At 42.6% G+C, this 18,728-nt stretch overlaps 1 protein-coding gene across 1 annotated transcript in view; it reads left to right on the forward strand.

Moving 5' to 3' along the window:
* LOC106598357 (mucin-5AC-like) overlaps nucleotides 1-18,728 on the forward strand; it is a gene marked incomplete at its 5' end in the record, with an annotated part of 53,843 nt that overhangs the window by 12,304 nt on the left and 22,811 nt on the right. The window contains 13 exons of the mRNA XM_045711670.1: nucleotides 1,862-1,956; nucleotides 2,228-2,354; nucleotides 4,526-4,629; nucleotides 5,105-5,256; nucleotides 5,433-5,482; nucleotides 5,604-5,704; nucleotides 6,676-6,827; nucleotides 6,925-7,063; nucleotides 7,224-7,331; nucleotides 15,161-15,340; nucleotides 15,480-15,719; nucleotides 18,283-18,439; nucleotides 18,598-18,726. Of these exons, the coding sequence (XP_045567626.1) occupies nucleotides 1,862-1,956; nucleotides 2,228-2,354; nucleotides 4,526-4,629; nucleotides 5,105-5,256; nucleotides 5,433-5,482; nucleotides 5,604-5,704; nucleotides 6,676-6,827; nucleotides 6,925-7,063; nucleotides 7,224-7,331; nucleotides 15,161-15,340; nucleotides 15,480-15,719; nucleotides 18,283-18,439; nucleotides 18,598-18,726 (1,734 nt within the window). The remainder of the gene's footprint in view (nucleotides 1-1,861; nucleotides 1,957-2,227; nucleotides 2,355-4,525; nucleotides 4,630-5,104; nucleotides 5,257-5,432; nucleotides 5,483-5,603; nucleotides 5,705-6,675; nucleotides 6,828-6,924; nucleotides 7,064-7,223; nucleotides 7,332-15,160; nucleotides 15,341-15,479; nucleotides 15,720-18,282; nucleotides 18,440-18,597; nucleotides 18,727-18,728) is intronic.

Here is an 18,728-nt window from a genome sequence, read left to right on the forward strand (position 1 = left end):
CAACATTTATGGCGTTGTGTGGGTGAGCGGTTTTGCTGATGTCAGCGTTGTGAACAAAGTGCCCCATGGTGGCTGTGGGGTTATGGTATGAGCAGGCATAAGCTACAGAAATTGAACACTCTTGCATTTTAGCGATGGCAATTTGAATGCACAGAGATACTATGACGAGATCCTCTGGCCTAGAGCTCCAACTTCCGACATAAAGATCATGATTTGGCATCGTATTTCCATTTGTCTTGAAAGCACCTTGGTACCCTTCACCAGCTCACCAGCTCACTTCACAGTGTGAAGCTGGATTCAGTGATCTCATCTGCATTAACCTCTATGGCGTCGCCAACAGCCAGTGAAATAGCAGGGCACCAAAGTCAAAACAACAAATATCTCATAATTCAAATTTCTCAAACATACAACTATTATATCCCATTTTAAAGATACACTTCTCGTTAATCCAACCACAGTGTCCGATTTCAAAAAGGCTTTATGGCTAAAGCATAACATTAGATTATGTTAGGACAGCACCTAGACAAGAAAAACCACACAGCCATTTTTCCAAGCAAGGAGAGGCGTCACAAAAACCAGAAATACATCTAAAATTAATCACTAACCTTTGATGATCTTCACCAGATGGCACTCATAGAACTTCATGTCACACAATACATGTATGTTTTGCTCGATAAAGTTCATATCTATATCCAAAAACCCCATTTTACATTGGCGTGTAATGTTCAGAAATGTTTTGCCTCCCAAAACTTCCGGTGAATGAGCACATCAATTTACAGAAATACTCATCATAAACGTTGATAAAATATACAACTGTTATTCAAAGAATTATAGATACACTTCTCCTTAATGCAACCGCTGTGTCAGGTTTCTAAAAAACTTTACAGCAAAAGCACACTTTGCAATAATCTGAGTACAGCGTTCAGACACAAAACCAAACTCGCCATTTTGTGGAGTCAATAAAACTCAGAAATAATATTATAAATATTCACTTACCTTTGATGATCTTCATCAGAATGAACTCCCAGGAGTCCCAGGTCCACAATAAATGTTTGTTTTGTTCGATTAAGTCCATAATTTATGTCCAAATACCTCCTTTTTGTTCATGTCACGACGAAAAGTCAAAAAAAGTAATATTTTTTTTTACCCACCGAAAACTTCCGGTGAATTTACTAAATTACTCATGATAATATTTACATTCGTAGAAATATGTCAATCGATGTATAGCATCAATCTTTAGGGTTAGGGTTTTTAACATAAATCTTTAGTAATATTCCAACCGGACAATTCCAATGTCTTCAGAAAAGAAAAGGAACACAGCTCACACTCACGTGAGTGCGCGCCTCTGAGCTCATGTCATTTTCTCACTCATCTGACTCCAGGCCCTCTTGTTCGCTCCATATTCACAGTAGAAGCATGAAACAACGTTCTAAAGACTGTTGACATCTCGTGGAAGCCTTAGGAAGTGCAAAATGAACCTTAAGTCACTGTGTACTGGATAGGGAATCACTTGAAAAACTACAAGCATCAGATTTCCACACTTCCTGGTTGGATTTTTCTCAGGTTTTTGCCTGCTATATGAGTTCTGTTAAACTCACAGACATCATTCAAACAGTTTTAGAAACTTCAGAGTGTTTTCTATCCAAATTGTCATAGAAAAAGGATCACTCTGTTCATAGATCTGAGTTTATTTTCTAACTAAACATTTCAATTGTTTCATTATGTTTCGGCATAGAGAGCCTTTATCAGAGCCTTGGAATACTTCTTGGGGCTTACACTTACATATGTCTACTGAGATGCACAGTAAAGCCTAGATAAAAACTCTTTGTACTTTGTGAAATGTTGCTAAAATGTTTTACAGAGAGATATGCCAAGCACTGGTGCTCGATGCTGTCAGATCGTGCAGGAATATTTTCCCAATGCCACACTGAGATCAACCCAAATTACTACAAGGAAGTAAGTATGATGATTTTAATTTGTCAAATGCTCTTTAATTACAGAGTTATCCCAAAGCTCTAAGAATATATATTTTTTTAAACAATCCTTTAAGAAGTTCTTTATCAAAATGATATAATATTAATTTTATTTATCTCAAAACATCTAATCAGATTTGTATGATACTATTGTCCTGTGCTTGTGTGTGATTTCAGAAAACAGTAGTTTTCTTCATTAACACATCTCATAACTGAACCTTCTTCTTCTTCTGTTTCTTCTTCTCTCCCTATAGATCTGCCTATATGACAGCTGTAACTGTGAGAGGAGTGAGGAGTGCATGTGTGCTGCGGTCTCCTCCTACGTCCATGCATGTGCTGCTGCAGGCGTCCTGCTCAGTGGATGGAGAAACACCACCTGTGGTAAGATAAACATCAGATACTGAATATATTTATTTATTTATTTATTTATGAAGGGTTTCCCCTTCTATTAACCCACAGTCTCCAGGGTTTACCCTCCTATTTACCCACGGTGTCCAGGGTTTCCCCTTCTATTAACCCACGGTGTTCAGGGATTCCCTCCTATTAACCCACAGTGTTCAGGGTTTCCCCTCCTATTAACCCATGGTGTTCAGGGTTTACCCTCCTATTAACCCATGGTGCTCAGGGTTTACCCTCCTATTAACCCACGGTGTCCAGGGTTCCTCTTCGATTAACCCACAGTGTCCAGGGTTCACCCTCCTATTTACCCACTTGGTGTCCATGGTTTCCCCTCCTATTAATCCATGTTTTCCAGGGTTTACCCTCCTATTTACCTACGGTGTCCAGGGTTTACCCTCCTATTTACCCACGGTGTCCAGGGTTTCCCCTCCTATTTACCTACGGTGTCCAGGGTTTACCCTCCTATTAACCCACGGTATTTAGGGTTTACCTCCTATTTACCCACGGTGTCCATGGTTTACCCTCCTATTTACTCACGGTGTCCATGGTTTACCCTCCTATTAACCCACAGTGTCCAGGGTTTACAACATATGACTATTTTACACCATTTTATAGATACACCTCTCCTGAATCGAACCACGTTGTCCGATTTCAAAAAGGCTTTACAGCAAAAGCAAAACATTAGATTATGTTAGGAGAGTACCCTGCCAAAAAAAATCACACTGCCAATTTCAAAGCAACTAGCATGCATCACAAATACCCAAAACACAGCTAAATGCAGCACTAACCTTTGACAATCTTCATCAGATGACACTCCTAGGACATCATGTTACACAATACATGCATTTTTTGTTCGATAAAGATCATATTTATATATAAAAACAGCATTTTACATCGGCGCGTGACGTTCAGAAAATATTTTCCCTCAAATGCTTCCGGTGAATCAGCGCTACAATTTACAAAATTACTATTCGAAAACATTGTTAAAATGTAATATTGTCATTCAAAGAATTATAGATTAACATCTCGTGAATGCAACCGCATTGCCAGAGTTAAAAATCACTGGGAAATTACTGGGAAATCACACTTTGCAATAAACGACGTGGTATGCTCAGAAAAATAGGCTAGGCGATACATGTTAGCGCCATCTTGGAACCATCTAAAATCAAATATACTATTGTAAATATTCCCTTACCTTTGATTATCTTCATCAGAAGGCACTTCCCAGGTTCCCAGGTTCTCAACAAATGTAGTTTTGTTCGAAAAAGTTAATAATTTATGTCCCAATAGTTCCTTCTTGTTAGCGCGTTCCGAAGGCTACTCATAATGTACTGAAGCGCGGGACTTGTCGTCACGAATGTGCAAAAATATATATTTACGTTCGTTCAAACATGTCAAACGTTGTATAACATAAATCTTTAGGGCCTTTTTCAACCAGAGCTTCAATAATATTCAAGGCGGACGATTGCATTGTCTTACTAAACGTTTCGAAAGGGGAGGGTAGCCATGGGCGCCCGCGTCATAGTAGTAATGGCCCTCCCCCTGTGACCAACTTCCCAAGCCTCTCTTTGGGTCAGTTTCTACCATAGAAGACTCAAACCACTCTGTAAAGACTGTTGACATCTAGTGGAAGCCTTAGGAAGTGCTAAATGATTAATAAGTCCCTGTGTGTTTCAATGGCAAAGGTTTGAAGTGATTCCACACATCAGATTTCCATTTCCTGTTAGGATTTGTCTCAGGGTTTTGACTGCCATATGAGTTCTGTTATACTCACAGACACCATTCAAACAGTTTTAGAAACTTTAGAGTGTTTTCTATCCAAATCTACTAATTATATGCATATTCTAGTTACTGGGCAGGAGTAGTAACCAGATTAAATCGGGTAAGTTTTTTATCGGGCCGTGCAAATACTGCCCCCTATCCCCGGGGGGTTAACCCACAGTGTCCAGGGTTTACCCTCCTATTTACCCATGGTGTCCAGGGTTTACCCTCCTATTAACCCACAGTGTCCAGGGTTTACCCTCCTATTAACCCACAGTGTCCAGGGTTCACCCTCCTATTAACCCACGGTGACCAGGTTTTACCCTCTTATTTAAAAACAAAAAACCCAAAACATGTAAATAAATGTTGAATCACCATACTGTTTTCCACAGGGAAGTACTCCTCTAGCTGCCCTGACACGATGGTCTATGACTACACCATGACCAGCTGTGACCGCACCTGTCATTCACTGAGCCAGCCAGACTTTACCTGCCAGGTACATTTACATGGACATCTCATTTCTATTAATATAATTTATTTAATATTATTATTGTTATTATTATTCATTTTATTAATGTCTTGTTGTCGTTTTCTTGTTGTTGCTGTTTTGTTGTTGTTGTGTATGTTGTTGTTGTCTTGTTGTTGTTGTCGTTGTTGTTGTTGTTGTTGTTTTGTATCTTCTTGTTGTTGTGTATGTTGTTGTTGTCTTGTTGTTGTTGTCGTTGTTGTTGTTGTTGTTGTTTTGTATCTTCTTGTTGTTGTGGATGTTGTTGTTGTCTTGTTGTTGCTGTTGTTGTTGCTGTTGTTGTTGTGTATGTTGTTGTTGTCTTGTTGTTGTGTATGTTGTTGTTGTTGTTGTTGCTGTTGTTGTTGTCTTTTATCTTCTTGTTGTTGTGGATGTTGTTGTTGTTGGAGGCAAGCCCAAAGTAATTTCCCATCATGGATAAAACATTTTTTATTTAATTGAACAGTTAGACCATGTGTCTGTGGACGGCTGTGGCTGTGCCGAGGGAACCTACCTGAACGACCAGGGAGAGTGTGTCCCTGCCTCACGCTGCTCCTGCTACCATGGAGGCACAGTAGTACCCCCTGGAGAGGTCACCAGTATCTATGGGGTTACTTGGTGAGGACTTGGTTGGCATGTGAATGAAAGTCTCTGAAACTCTGATGGTTTTCTATGTTGTGGCTCTACTAAAATATTTAGAAATCGAATGTCTCCTTCTGAAGTCTTGGTTTACTGCAAGAGGCATGTTAAACCATGCTTAACCCCCTCCTTTTGTATCCCTCTTAACCATCCAGCTCTTGCAGACAAGGGAAATTAAGCTGTGCTGGAGAACCAAAACATTTATGTGAGTACTCTGAAATATCAGAACACATCTTTATTTTGCTAAATACAGCAAATCACTTCATAACCAAGACTCTGTACTTTAGTCCCTACAAACCTATAAAGCCTACTTTTGTTCCCTACAGCCTGTGAAGAACCAATGGGTTTCTTCAACTGTTCAAGTGCAGGGCCCGGAGCCCAGGGCTCAGAGTGTCAGAAGAGCTGTCAAACACTAGACAGTCACTGTGTAAGTCTACAATGGAACATGCCTTACAACATGTTAAAACATGCCTTACAACACGTTAATAAAAACATGCCTTACAACACGCTAATAAAAACATGCCTTACAACACGTTAATAAAAACATGCCTTACAACACGTTAATAAAAACATGCCTTACAACACGCTAATAAAAACATGCCTTACAACACGTTAATAAAAACATGCCTTACAACACGTTAATAAAAACATGCCTTACAACACGTTAATAAAAACATGCCTTAACTTAACACCTACGTAACAGCCAGTGAAATCCCATGGCGCGTTATTCAAATACCTTAGAAATGCTATTACTTCAATTTCTCAAACATATGACTATTTTAAACCATTTTAAAGACAAGACTCTCATTAATCTAACCACACTGTCCGATTTCAAAAAGGCTTTACAACGAAAGCAAAACATTAGATTATGTCAGCAGAGTACCCAGCCAGAAATAATCAGACACCCATTTTTCAAGCTAGCATATAATGTCACAAAAACCCAGAAGACAGCTAAATGCAGCACTAACCTTTGATGATCTTCATCAGATGACACACCTAGGACATTATGTTATACAATATATGCATGTTTTGTTCAATCAAGTTCATATTTATATCAAAAACCAGCTTTTTAAATTAGCATATGACTTTCAGAACTAGCATACCCAGTGAATTTGTTGTGAATTTACTAAATTACTCACGATAAACGTTCACAAAAAGCATAACAATTATTTTAAGAATTATAGATACAGAACTCCTCTATGCACTCGATATGTCTGATTTTAAAATAGCTTTTCGGTGAAAGCACATTTTGCAATATTCTCAGTAGATAGCCCGGCATCACAGGGCTAGCTATTTAGACACCCAGCAAGTTTAGGGTGGAGGGAGGAGGGACATACAGGCACAAAATGCCCAACTTAAATTCATGTCTGTCCTTCCCTATTTCATTGTGTGTTATAGATCAGTGCAGAGTGTGTGTCGGGCTGTGTATGTCCTGATGATCTGCTGTCTGATGGAAACGGAGGATGCATCAAGGAAGACCTATGTCCCTGTTCTCACAATGGAGTCTTCTACCAACCTGGACATGTGCTCAAAGTAGACTGCAATACCTGGTAAAATCAACTTCTATCACTCTTCTTCTTCTTCTTCGGATATGTCAAATGCTTCCTTCTAAAATCTTGCCATGTGATTATGTTTGCATCACTGTAGCACTTGCGAAGGCAGAAAATGGCAGTGTACCAATAAGGAGTGTGATGGGATGTGTGCCATATATGGAGATGGGCATTTCATCACTTTTGATGAGGAAAGGTTCACTTTCAATGGAGATTGTGAATACACTCTTACTCAGGTAGGGAAATAATAATTTATATTTCAGATTTTATTTGTATTTTAATAAAACCCCTACTTTATGTATGATGCACACATTTTCTAATTATGATTAAGATGAAGTAGATATAATAACTAAGAGGCCAAGGTTTTCTGATTGTGTATTTTAATACATCCTGCAGGACTACTGCAGCAACAATGCAAACGGTACCTTCAGAGTGATCACAGAGAACATTCCCTGTGGAACCACTGGCACCACCTGTTCCAAGGCCATCAAGCTCTTCTTGGGGGTAGGAACTACTGTTCATAAACGGCTTCATAAATGCATTAAAGGTACAATAGACAAGTCTGGACATTTGATACAATGTCGACACCGGTGGCTGTGAGGGGAATTGCATGCTGAACTCTGGATGCACTTATCTCGTCCCCCCATGAATTTTGTTAGCAGATTGACAGGGCTGTTTGACGGAGTGTCTGCTTAGAATTCTGTATTAGGTTTAGCTATGTATTAGGGTTAGGGTTAGAGTTAGCTATGTATTAGGGTTAGGGTTAGCTGTGTATTAGGGTTAGGGTTAGGGTTAGCTATGTATTAGGGTTAGGGTTAGCTATGTATTATGGTTAGGGTTAGCTATGTATTAGGGTTAGGGTTAGCTATGTATTATGGTTAGGGTTAGCTATGTATTTAGGTTAGGGTTAGCTATGTATTAGGGTTAAGGTTAGTTAAGTATTAGGGTTAGGGTTAGCTATGTATTAGGGTTAGGGTTAGCTATGTTTCTGGGTTAGGGTTAGCTATGTATTAGGGTTTGGGTTAGCTATGTATTAGGGTTAGGGTTAGCTATGTATTTGGGTTAGGGTTAGCTATGTATTAGGGTTAGTGTTAGCTATGTATTAGGGTTAGGGTTAGCTATGTATTAGGGTTAGGGTTAGCTATGTATTTAGGTTAGGGTTAGCTATGTATTAGGGTTAAGGTTAGTTAAGTATTAGGGTTAGGGTTAGCTATGTATTAGGGTTAGGGTTAGATATGTTTCTGGGTTAGGGTTAGCTATGTATTAGGGTTAGGGTTAGCTATGTATTAGGGTTAGGGTTAGCTATGTATTAGGCTTAGGGTTAGCTATGTATTAGGGTTAGCTATGGATTAGGGTTAGGGTTAGCTATGTATTAGGGTTAGGGTTAGCTATGTATTAGGGTTAGGGTTAGATATATATTAGGGTTAGGGTTAGCTATGTATTAGGGTTAGGGTTAGCTATGTTTTTGGGTTAGGGTTAGGGTTAGCTATGTATTAGGGTTAGGGTTAGCTATGTATTAGGGTTAGGGTTAGCTATGTATCTGGGTTAGGGTTACCTATATATTAGGGTTAGGGTTAGCTATGTATTAGGGTTAGGGTTAGCTATGTATTAGGGTTAGGGTTAGGGTTAGCTATGTATTTGGGTTAGGGTTAGCTATTTATTAGGGTTAGGGTTAGCTATGTATTAGGGTTAGGGTTAGCTATTTATTAGGGTTAGGGTTAGCTATGTTTTTGGGTTAGGGTTAGGGTTAGCTATGTATTAGGGTTAGGGTTAGCTATGTATTAGGGTTAGGGTTAGCTATGTATCTGGGTTAGGGTTACCTATATATTAGGGTTAGGGTTAGCTATGTATTAGGGTTATAGTTAGCTATGTATTAGGGTTAGGGTTATGGTTAGCTATGTATTTGGGTTAGGGTTAGCTATTTATTAGGGTTAGGGTTAGCTATGTATTAGGGTTAGGGTTAGCTATTTATTAGGATTAGGGTTAGCTATGTATTTGGGTTAGGGTTAGCTATGTATTAGGGTTAGGGTTAGCTATGTATTAGGGTTAGGGTTAGCTATTTATTAGGATTAGGGTTAGCTATGTATTACGGTTAGGGTTAGCTATGTATTAGGGTTAGGGTTAGCTATGTTTTTGGGTTAGGGTTAGGGTTAGCTATGTATTAGGATTAGGGTTAGCTATGTATTAGGGTTAGGGTTAGCTATGTATCTGGGTTAGGGTTAGCTATGTATTTGGGTTAGGGTTAGCTATGTACTAGGGTTAGGGTTAGCTATGTATTAGGGTTAGGGTTAGCTATGTTTCTGGGTTAGGGTTAGCTATGTATTAGGGTTAGTGTTAGCTATGTATTTGGGTTAGTGTTAGCTATGTTTTAGGGTTAGGGTTAGCTATGTTTTAGGGTTAGGTTAGCTATGCATTTGGGTTAGGGTTAGCTATGTACTTGGGTTAGGGTTAGCTATATATTTGGGTGAGCTATGTATTTGGGTGAGCTATGTATTAGGGTGAGCTATGTATTAGGGTTAGCTATGTATTTTGGTTAGGGTTAGCTATGTATTTGGGTTAGGGTTAGCTATGTATCTGGGTTAAGGTTATCTTAGCATTTGGGTTAGGGTTAGCTATGTATTAGGGTTAGGGTTAGCTATGTATTAGGGTTAGCTATGTATTAGGGTTAGCTATGTATTAGGGTTAGCTATGTATTTGGGTTAGGGTTAGCTATGTATTTGGGTTAGGGTTAGCTATGTATCTGGGTTAGGGTTAGCTATATATCTGCGTTAGGGTTAGCTATGTATTAGGGTTAGGGTTAGCTATGTATTTGGGTTAGCTATGTATTAGGGTTAGCTATATATTTGGGTTAGCTATGTATTTTGGTTAGTGTTAGGGTTAGCTATGTATTTGGGTTAGCAATGTATTAGGTTTAGGGTTAGCTATGTATTAGGGTTAGCTTTGTATTTGGGTTAGGGTTAGCTTTGTATTTGGGTTAGGGTTAGGGTGAGCTATGTATTTGGGTTATGGTTAGGGTTAGCTATGTATTTGGGTTAGGATTAGCTATGTATTTGGGTTAGGGTTAGCTATGTATTTGGGTTAGGGTTAGCTATGTACTTGGGTTAGGGTTAGCTATGTACTTGGGTTAGGGTTAGCTATGTATTAGGGTTAGCTATGTATTAGGTTTAGGGTTAGCTATGTATTAGGGTTAGGGTTAGCTATGTATTAGGGTTAGGTTTAGCTATGTATTTGGGTTAGGGTTAGCTATGTATTAGGGTTAGCTATGTATTAGGTTTAGGGTTAGCTATGTATTAGGGTTAGGGTTAGCTATGTATTAGGTTTAGGGTTAGCTATGTATTTGGGTTAGGGTTAGCTATGTATTTGGACAGTAGAATTTCAAATCAACATGTTGTATCTGTGTACAAACTGAATAGTGTAAAACCCAGCACCACCACAGTATAAACCCAGCACCACCACAGTATAAACCCAGCACCACCACGGTGTAAAACCCAGCACCACCACAGTATAAACCCAGCACCACCACAATATAAAACCCATCACCACCACAGTATAAACCCAGCACCACCACAGTATAAACCCAGCACCACCACAGTGTAAAACCCAGCACCACCACAGTGTAAAACCCAGCACCACCACAGTATAAACCCAGCACCACCACAGTGTAAACCCAGCACCACCACGGTATAAACCCAGCACCACCACGGTATAAACCCAGCACCACCACAGTATAAACCCAGCACCACAGTATAAACCCAGCATCACCACAGTATAAACCCACCACCACAGTATAAACCCACCACCACAGTATAAACCCAGCACCACCACGGTATAAACCCAGCACCACCACGGTATAAACCCAGCACCACCACGGTATAAACCCAGCACCACCACAGTATAAACCCAGCACCACCACAGTATAAACCCAGCACCACCGCAGTGTAAAACCCAGCACCACCACAGTATAAACCCAGCACCACCACGGTATAAACCCAGCACCACATTTACATTACATTTACATTTAAGTCATTTAGCAGACGCTCTTATCCTGAGCGACTTACAAAATGGTGCATTCACCTTATGATATCCAGTGGAACAACCACTTTACAATAGTGCATCTAAATCTTTTAAGGGGGGGTTAGAAGGATTACTTTATCCTATCCTAGGTATTCCTTAAAGAGGTGGGGTTTCAGGTGTCTCCGGAAGGTGGTGATTGACTCCGCTGTCCTGGCGTCGTGAGGGAGCTTGTTCCACCATTGGGGTGCCAGAGCAGCGAACAGTTTTGACTGGGCTGAGCGGGAACTGTGCTTCCTCAGAGGTAGGGGGGCCAGCAGGCCAGTGGTGGATGAACGCAGTGCCCTTGTTTGGGTGTAGGGCCTGATCAGAGCCTGAAGGTATGGAGGTGCCGTTCCCTTCACAGCTCCGTAGGCAATCACCATGGTCTTGTAGCGGATGCGAGCTTCAACTGGAAGCCAGTGGAGAGAGCGGAGGAGCGGGGTGACGTGAGAGAACTTGGGAAGGTTGAACACCAGACGGGCTGCGGCGTTCTGGATGAGTTGTAGGGGTTTAATGGCACAGGCAGGGAGCCCAGCCAACAGCGAGTTGCAGTAATCCAGACGGGAGATGACAAGTGCCTGGATTAGGACCTGCGCCGCTTCTTGTGTGAGGCAGGGTCGTACTCTACGAATGTTGTAGAGCAAGAACCTACAGGATCGGGTCACCGCCTTGATGTTAGTGGAGAACGACAGGGTGTTGTCCAGGATCACGCCAAGGTTCTTAGCACTCTGGGAGGAGGACACAAGGGAGTTGTCAACCGTGATGGCGAGATCATGGAACGGGCAGTCCTTCCCCGGGAGGAAGAGCAGCTCCGTCTTGCCGAGGTTCAGCTTGAGCTGGTGATCCATCATCCACACTGATATGTCTGACAGACATGCAGAGATGCGATTCGCCGCCTGGTTATCAGAAGGGGGAAAGGAGAAGATTAATTGTGTGTCGTCTGCATAGCAATGATAGGAGAGACCATGTGAGGATATGACGCTGCCAAGTGACTTGGTGTATAGCGAGAATAGGAGAGGGCCTAGAACAGAGCCCTGGGGGACACCAGTGGTGAGAGCGCATGGTGCGGAGACAGATTCTCGCCACGCCACCTGGTAGGAGCGACCTGTCAGGTAGGACGCAATCCAAGCGTGGGCCGCGCCGGAGATGCCCAACTCGGAGAGGGTGGAGAGGAGGATCTGATGGTTCACAGTATCAAAGGCAGCAGATAGGTCTAGAAGGATGAGAGCAGAGGAGAGAGAGTTAGCTTTAGCAGTGCGGAGAGCCTCCGTGACACAGAGAAGAGCAGTCTCAGTTGAATGCCCAGTCTTGAAACCTGACTGATTAGGATCAAGAAGGTCATTCTGAGAGAGATAGCAGGAGAGCTGGCCAAGGACGGCACGTTCAAGAGTTTTGGAGAGAAAGAAAGAAGGGATACTGGTCTGTAGTTGTTGACATCGGAGGGATCGAGTGTAGGTTTTTTCAGAAGGGGTGCAACTCTCGCTCTCTTGAAGACGGAAGGGACGTAGCCAGCGGTCAAGGATGAGTTGATGAGCGAGGTGAGGAAGGGGAGAAGGTCTCCGGAAATGGTCTGGAGAAGAGAGGAGGGGATAGGGTCAAGTGGGCAGGTTGTTGGGCGGCGGCCGTCACAAGACGCGAGATTTCATCTGGAGAGAGAGGGGAGAAAGAGGTCAAAGCACAGGGTAGGGCAGTGTGAGCAGGACCAGCGGTGTCGTTTGACTTAGCAAACGAGGATCGGATATCGTCAACCTTCTTTTCAAAATGGTTGACGAAGTCATCCGCAGAGAGGGAGGAGGGGGGGAGGGGGAGGAGGATTTAGGAGGGAGGAGAAGGTAGCAAAGAGCTTCCTAGGGTTAGAGGCAGATGCTTGGAATTTAGAATGGTAGAAAGTGGCTTTAGCAGCAGAGACAGAAGAGGAGAATGTAGAGAGGAGTGAGTGAAAGGATGCCAGGTCCGCAGGGAGGCGAGTTTTCCTCCATTTCCGCTCGGCTGCCCGGAGCCTTGTTCTGTGAGCTCGTAGTGAGTCGTCGAGCCACGGAGCAGGAGGGGAGGACCGAGCCGGCCTGGAGGATAGGGCACAGAGAAAATCAAAGGATGCAGAAAGGGAGGAGAGGAGGGTTGAGGAGGCAGAATCAGGAGATAGGTTGGAGAAGGTTTGAGCAGAGGGAAGAGATGATAGGATGGAAGAGGAGAGAGTAGCGGGAGAGAGAGAGCGAAGGTTGGGACGGCGCAATACCATCCGAGTAGGGGCAGAGTGAGAAGTGTTGGATGAGAGCAAGAGGGAAAAGGATACAAGGTAGTGGTCGGAGATTTGGAGGGGAGTTGCAATGAGATTAGTGGAAGAACAGCATCTAGTAAAGATGAGGTCAAGCGTATTGCCTGCCTTGTGAGTAGGGGGGAAGGTGAGAGGGTGAGGTCAAAAGAGGAGAGGAGTGGAAAGAAGGAGGCAGAGAGGAATGAGTCAAAGGTAGACGTGGGGAGGTTAAAGTCACCCAGAACTGTGAGAGGTGAGCCATCCTCAGGAAAGGAACTTATCAAGGCGTCAAGCTCATTGATGAACTCTCCAAGGGAACCTGGAGGGCGATAAATGATAAGGATGTTAAGCTTGAAAGGGCTTGTAACTGTGACAGCATGGAATTCAAATGAGGAGATAGACAGATGGGTTAGGGGAGAAAGAGAGAATGTCCACTTGGGAGAGATGAGGATTCCAGTGCCACCACCCTGCTGGCTCGATGCTCTAGGGGTATGCGGGAACACGTGGGCAGACGAAGAGAGAGCAGTAGGAGTAGCAGTGTTATCTGTGGTAATCCATGTTTCCGTCAGCGCCAGGAAGTCTAGGGACTGGAGGGTAGCATAGGCTGAGATGAACTCAGCCTTGTTGGCTGCAGACCGGCAGTTCCAGAGGCTGCCGGAGACCTGGAACTCCACGTGGGTCGTGCGCGCTGGGACCACCAGGTTAGAGTGGCAGCGGCCACGCGGTGTGAAGCGTTTGTATGGCCTGTGCAGAGAGGAGAGAACAGGGATAGACAGACACATAGTTGACAAGCTACAGAAGTGTTGTTTCTTGTATTATTGTCTCCTGTGTCTTTAGAGAACTGTTTCACTTTGATATCCTTTTTCTTCTGTCGTGATTTTCTCTTTCTTTTCTTCTGTTAACTAGATATTCTTTGTTGTTCTTCGTTAGCTAGCTAGCTTCTTCCAAAAGAGTCCCTAGCAACACCACCACGGTATAAACCCAGCACTACCACAGTATAAACCCAGCACCACCACAGTATAAACCCAGCAACACCGCAGTGTAAAACCCAGCACCACCACAGTATAAAACCCAGCACCACCACAATGTAAACCCAGCACCACCACAGTATAAACCTAGCACCACCACAGTATAAACCCAGCACCACCGCAGTGTAAAACCCAGCACCACCACAGTATAAACCCAGCACCACCACAGTGTAACACCCAGCACCACCGCAGTGTAAAACCCAGCACCACCACAGTATAAACCCAGCACCAGCACAGTGTAACACCCAGCACCACCACAGTGTAACACCCAGCACCACCACAGTGTAACACCCAGCACCACCACAGTATAAACCCAGCACCACCACAGTGTAACACCCAGCACCACCACAGTGTAACACCCAGCACCACCACAGTGTAAAACCCAGCACCACCACAGTATAAACCCAGCACCACCACAGTGTAAAACCCAGCACCACCACAGTATAAACCCAGCACCACCACAGTATAAACCCAGCACCACCACAGTGTAACACCCAGCACCACCACAGTGTAACACCCAGCACCACCACAGTGTAACACCCAGCACCACCACAGTATAAACCCAGCACCACCACAGTGTAACACCCAGCACCACCACAGTGTAAACCCAGCACCACCACAGTATAAACCCAGCACCACCACAGTGTAACACCCAGCACCACCACAGTATAAACCCAGCACCACCACAGTGTAACACCCAGCACCACCACAGTGTAACACCCAGCACCACCACAGTATAAACCCAGCACCACCACAGTATAAACCCAGCACCACCACAGTGTAAAACCCAGCACCACCACAGTATAAACCCAGCACCACCACAGTGTAACACCCAGCACCACCACAGTATAAACCCAGCACCACCACAGTGTAACACCCAGCACCACCACAGTGTAACACCCAGCACCACCACAGTGTAACACCCAGCACCACCACAGTGTAAAACCTGTCTACTAGTACTACATTAGCAATGAACACTTTCTGTTTCTTTCTTTCAGAGCAATGAGATCATACTAGCAGATGAATCTGTAAAAGTGATCAAACAAGAGAACGGGGTAGACGTGCCATACCAGGTCCACTCTATCGGTCTCTATGTTGTTGTTGAGGCTGAAAATGGCCTGATCCTCATGTGGGATAAGAAGAATAGCCTGTTCATCAAACTCAGCTCTACCTTCCAGGTGAGTGACTAGAATAGGACATTTTGAACCAGTGATTGCACTGTATCTTTGTTTAGCAATTGCATTGGCATACCATTTAAAAAAAATGTTTTATTAGCTACTTCATGTTATTCTTTTTAAATGTTTAATTTCCTTCCAGGGCCAAGTGTGTGGTCTGTGTGGAAACTATGACGGTAATGGAAAGAACGACTTCACGTCCAGAAACCAGGAAGTGGTGGTTGAAGCTCTGGAGTTTGGAAACAGCTGGAAAGTGTCACCCAGTTGCCCCAACGCTGATGTCATAAAAAACCCATGCACTTTAAGATCATACAGGCAGTCCTGGTCTCTCAAACGCTGCAGCATCATCACCAGTAAGGTTTTCTCAGCCTGCCACTCACAGGTACAGTACACAGCAGATACTATTCAATATAGATTCAATACTTTATTGCCATACCAACCGACGTTGTTAGGAAGTTGACGTAGTGCAGCTCATTAAAACAAAGATAAAAAGACACACATATACAGTAAATACATTCATTTGCATAACCTATACATTCAATAGACAGTACAGCAGATACATGCGGTCAGGGTAGGCAGGTTAAAACTAGCTATTATTGATCATAGCTTGCTATCATTGATCATTTAGCTATTTCATTTGAAATTTGAGGACCCCTTTAGGTTTCAAAAATATATCCCCCAAAAATATTTGATAAAATATTGAATTTGGCCTTTACTACTATAGCCCTTAACAACAAAAATAAATCATAAGGAATAAGGTTTTGAAGTGTCTGTCGTATATCTAGGAGATTTAAGAAAGATGATGATGGCTTGCTTCACTGGCAGTAACAGCTCTTTGGACTTCATATTCAGGGTTAACAGCATCAGATTCCAAATGCAAATGCCACACTTGAAATAAACTCTAGACCTTTTATCTGCTTACCTGTAAATGAACTAATGAGGAAACAACACACATCTGGCCTTGGAACAGCTGAGCAGACAGTTAGTTGTCCAATTACTTTTGGTCCCTTAAAAAAAGGGGGGGACCACATATAAAAGGTCCTGTAATTCCTACACCGTTCACCCGATTTGGATGTAAATACCCTCAAATTAAAGCTGAAGTCTGCACTTTCAGCTCATATTTATTATTTAATGTCAACTCCAATATGCTGTGGTAGACAGCTAAAATAATAACTTGGTCAATGTGCAAATATTTATGGACCTGACTGTAGTTTTACATGTAGCCCATATCAGATTGGCGCATTAACACTGATGTAGGCTCTAAAGTAACACACAGATGCAATGTTCATTTCCTGTCCTTTACATTTTTGGGTGGTTGTCATGGTAATGGCAGGTAATGTGCAAAAAACCCACGTTAGAGCAAAAACATCAGATCTGAGCATCCAGACAGAGATCGCGTAGAGAATTGGGTTTGAATCAGGATTGAGATCGACATATGGAAGTGGTATAAATCAGAGCTCAAAACATCAGATTCCATTTGTTTTTTGTTGTTGCTGTTTACACATTAAGTTTGTTCAAACATGTCAAACGTTGTATAACATAAACCTTTAGGGCCTTTTTCAACCAGAGCTCCAATAACATTCAAGGGGGACGATTGTATTGTCTTTCAAAACGTTTCGAAAGGGGAGGGTAGCCAGGGGCGCCGGCGTCATAATGGTGATGGCCCTCCTTATGTGACCACGTTCCACAGACTCTCATTCTGTCAGTTTTCACAGTAGAAGGCTCAAACCACTTTGTAAAGACTGGGGACATCTAGTGGAAGCAATAGGAAGTGCTCAATGAACCATAGCTCACGGTGTGATTTATAGGCAAAGTGAGGAAGTTGAGTCCGCAATTCAGAATTCCACATCCTGTTACGATCTGTCTCGGGGTTTTGACTGCCATTTGAGTTTTGTTATACTCACAGACACCATTTAAACAGTTTTAGAAAGTGTAGGGTGTTTTCTATCCACAAGTATTAATTATATGCATATCCTAGCCTCTGAGTTTGAGTAGGAGGCCGTTTAAAATGGGCACGAATTTTTTTAAAAAATCGCTGTAGCGCCCCCTATCCTAGGCGACCGTCAAGAGGTTAAACTATAATATTTAATACAGAAAGAAGTATGTTCAATAGAAAAGCAAAATAAGCAGGTGCGCGTCCTCTTTGTCGCGTGCGCACAGACTGATTTCCAACTCTGACTCTCATTACTAAAACTCAAAATTCTTCCTCGTTTGGGAAGAAACAAGCCTGAAACCTTGAAACCGTTGACATCTAGTGGCATCATAGGAATTGCAATCTGGGAGCTGGTTCTTAAAAAATACAATTCTGGTTGGTTTTTCTTTGGATTTTCTCCTACCATATCAATTGTGTTATACTCTCATACATTGTCTTAACATTTCTACAAACTTCAAAGTGTTTCATATCCAATGGTACCAATTATATGCATATCCTGGCTTCGGGGCCTGAGTAACAGGCAGTTTACTTTGGGCATGTCAGTCAGACAGGAAGTGGAGAAAAATAGACCCTAGCCTGAATAAGTTTTAATATACAGTACCTCACAGCCTCAGGGTCAATAAGGTTAATGCTTCAACAAGAGTTAATTTATTATGACCTCAGGGTCATAATAACAAACATATGGTAGAAATTATAACAGCCGATAATTCTGTAGCACAAGTCTTGGGCTAACAGGTTTCCTATAAGGTACACAATGACAAGCAGAGTTGCATGATGGTACATGGCAATCTTTCTAATAAAATTGGTTTGTCAATAATCATGTGGATGTCCATACAGTCACCATAAAAGACAACAACCAACATCAAAAGTAGTACTGAAACAGATAACAAAAACATAAAGTCAACCATCCAACCCAATAATAATCATCGTCAATAGTTCATCTGTAGTCTGTTTAACAAGCTGAGCAATGCATTGAATAAATAAATGATGGCTTAATGCATCTTCCTTAAAGGTGGACCCCACGCCATTCCATGATGCCTGTGTGAGGGACTCGTGTGCCTGTGACACTGGGGGAGACTGCGAGTGTTTCTGTACAGCTGTAGCAGCCTACGCCCAGGCCTGTAACGAGGCAGGGGCTTGTATCAAGTGGAGAACACCAGATATCTGCCGTGAGTCATTTGCTTCGAGTGGGACAATTGATTGATGGATAGGTGGGATTGTTTTGCTATAGGGACAAAATACCAATTTACGATTTGTATGTGTAACTTTTCAATCAATCCTCTTTTGAGACCCTGGTTAAAATGTGACATGTTTTTAATTTCACCAGCTCTGTTCTGTGATTTCTACAACCCTATTGGTGAGTGTGAGTGGCATTATAATCCATGTGGATATCCCTGTATGAAGACCTGCAAGAATCCCTCAGGAACATGCTCCAGTCAGATCCCTGCGCTGGAAGGT

This window comes from Salmo salar, unplaced genomic scaffold (genome assembly GCF_905237065.1).
Source record: "Salmo salar unplaced genomic scaffold, Ssal_v3.1, whole genome shotgun sequence".
Lineage (NCBI taxonomy): Eukaryota > Metazoa > Chordata > Actinopteri > Salmoniformes > Salmonidae > Salmo > Salmo salar.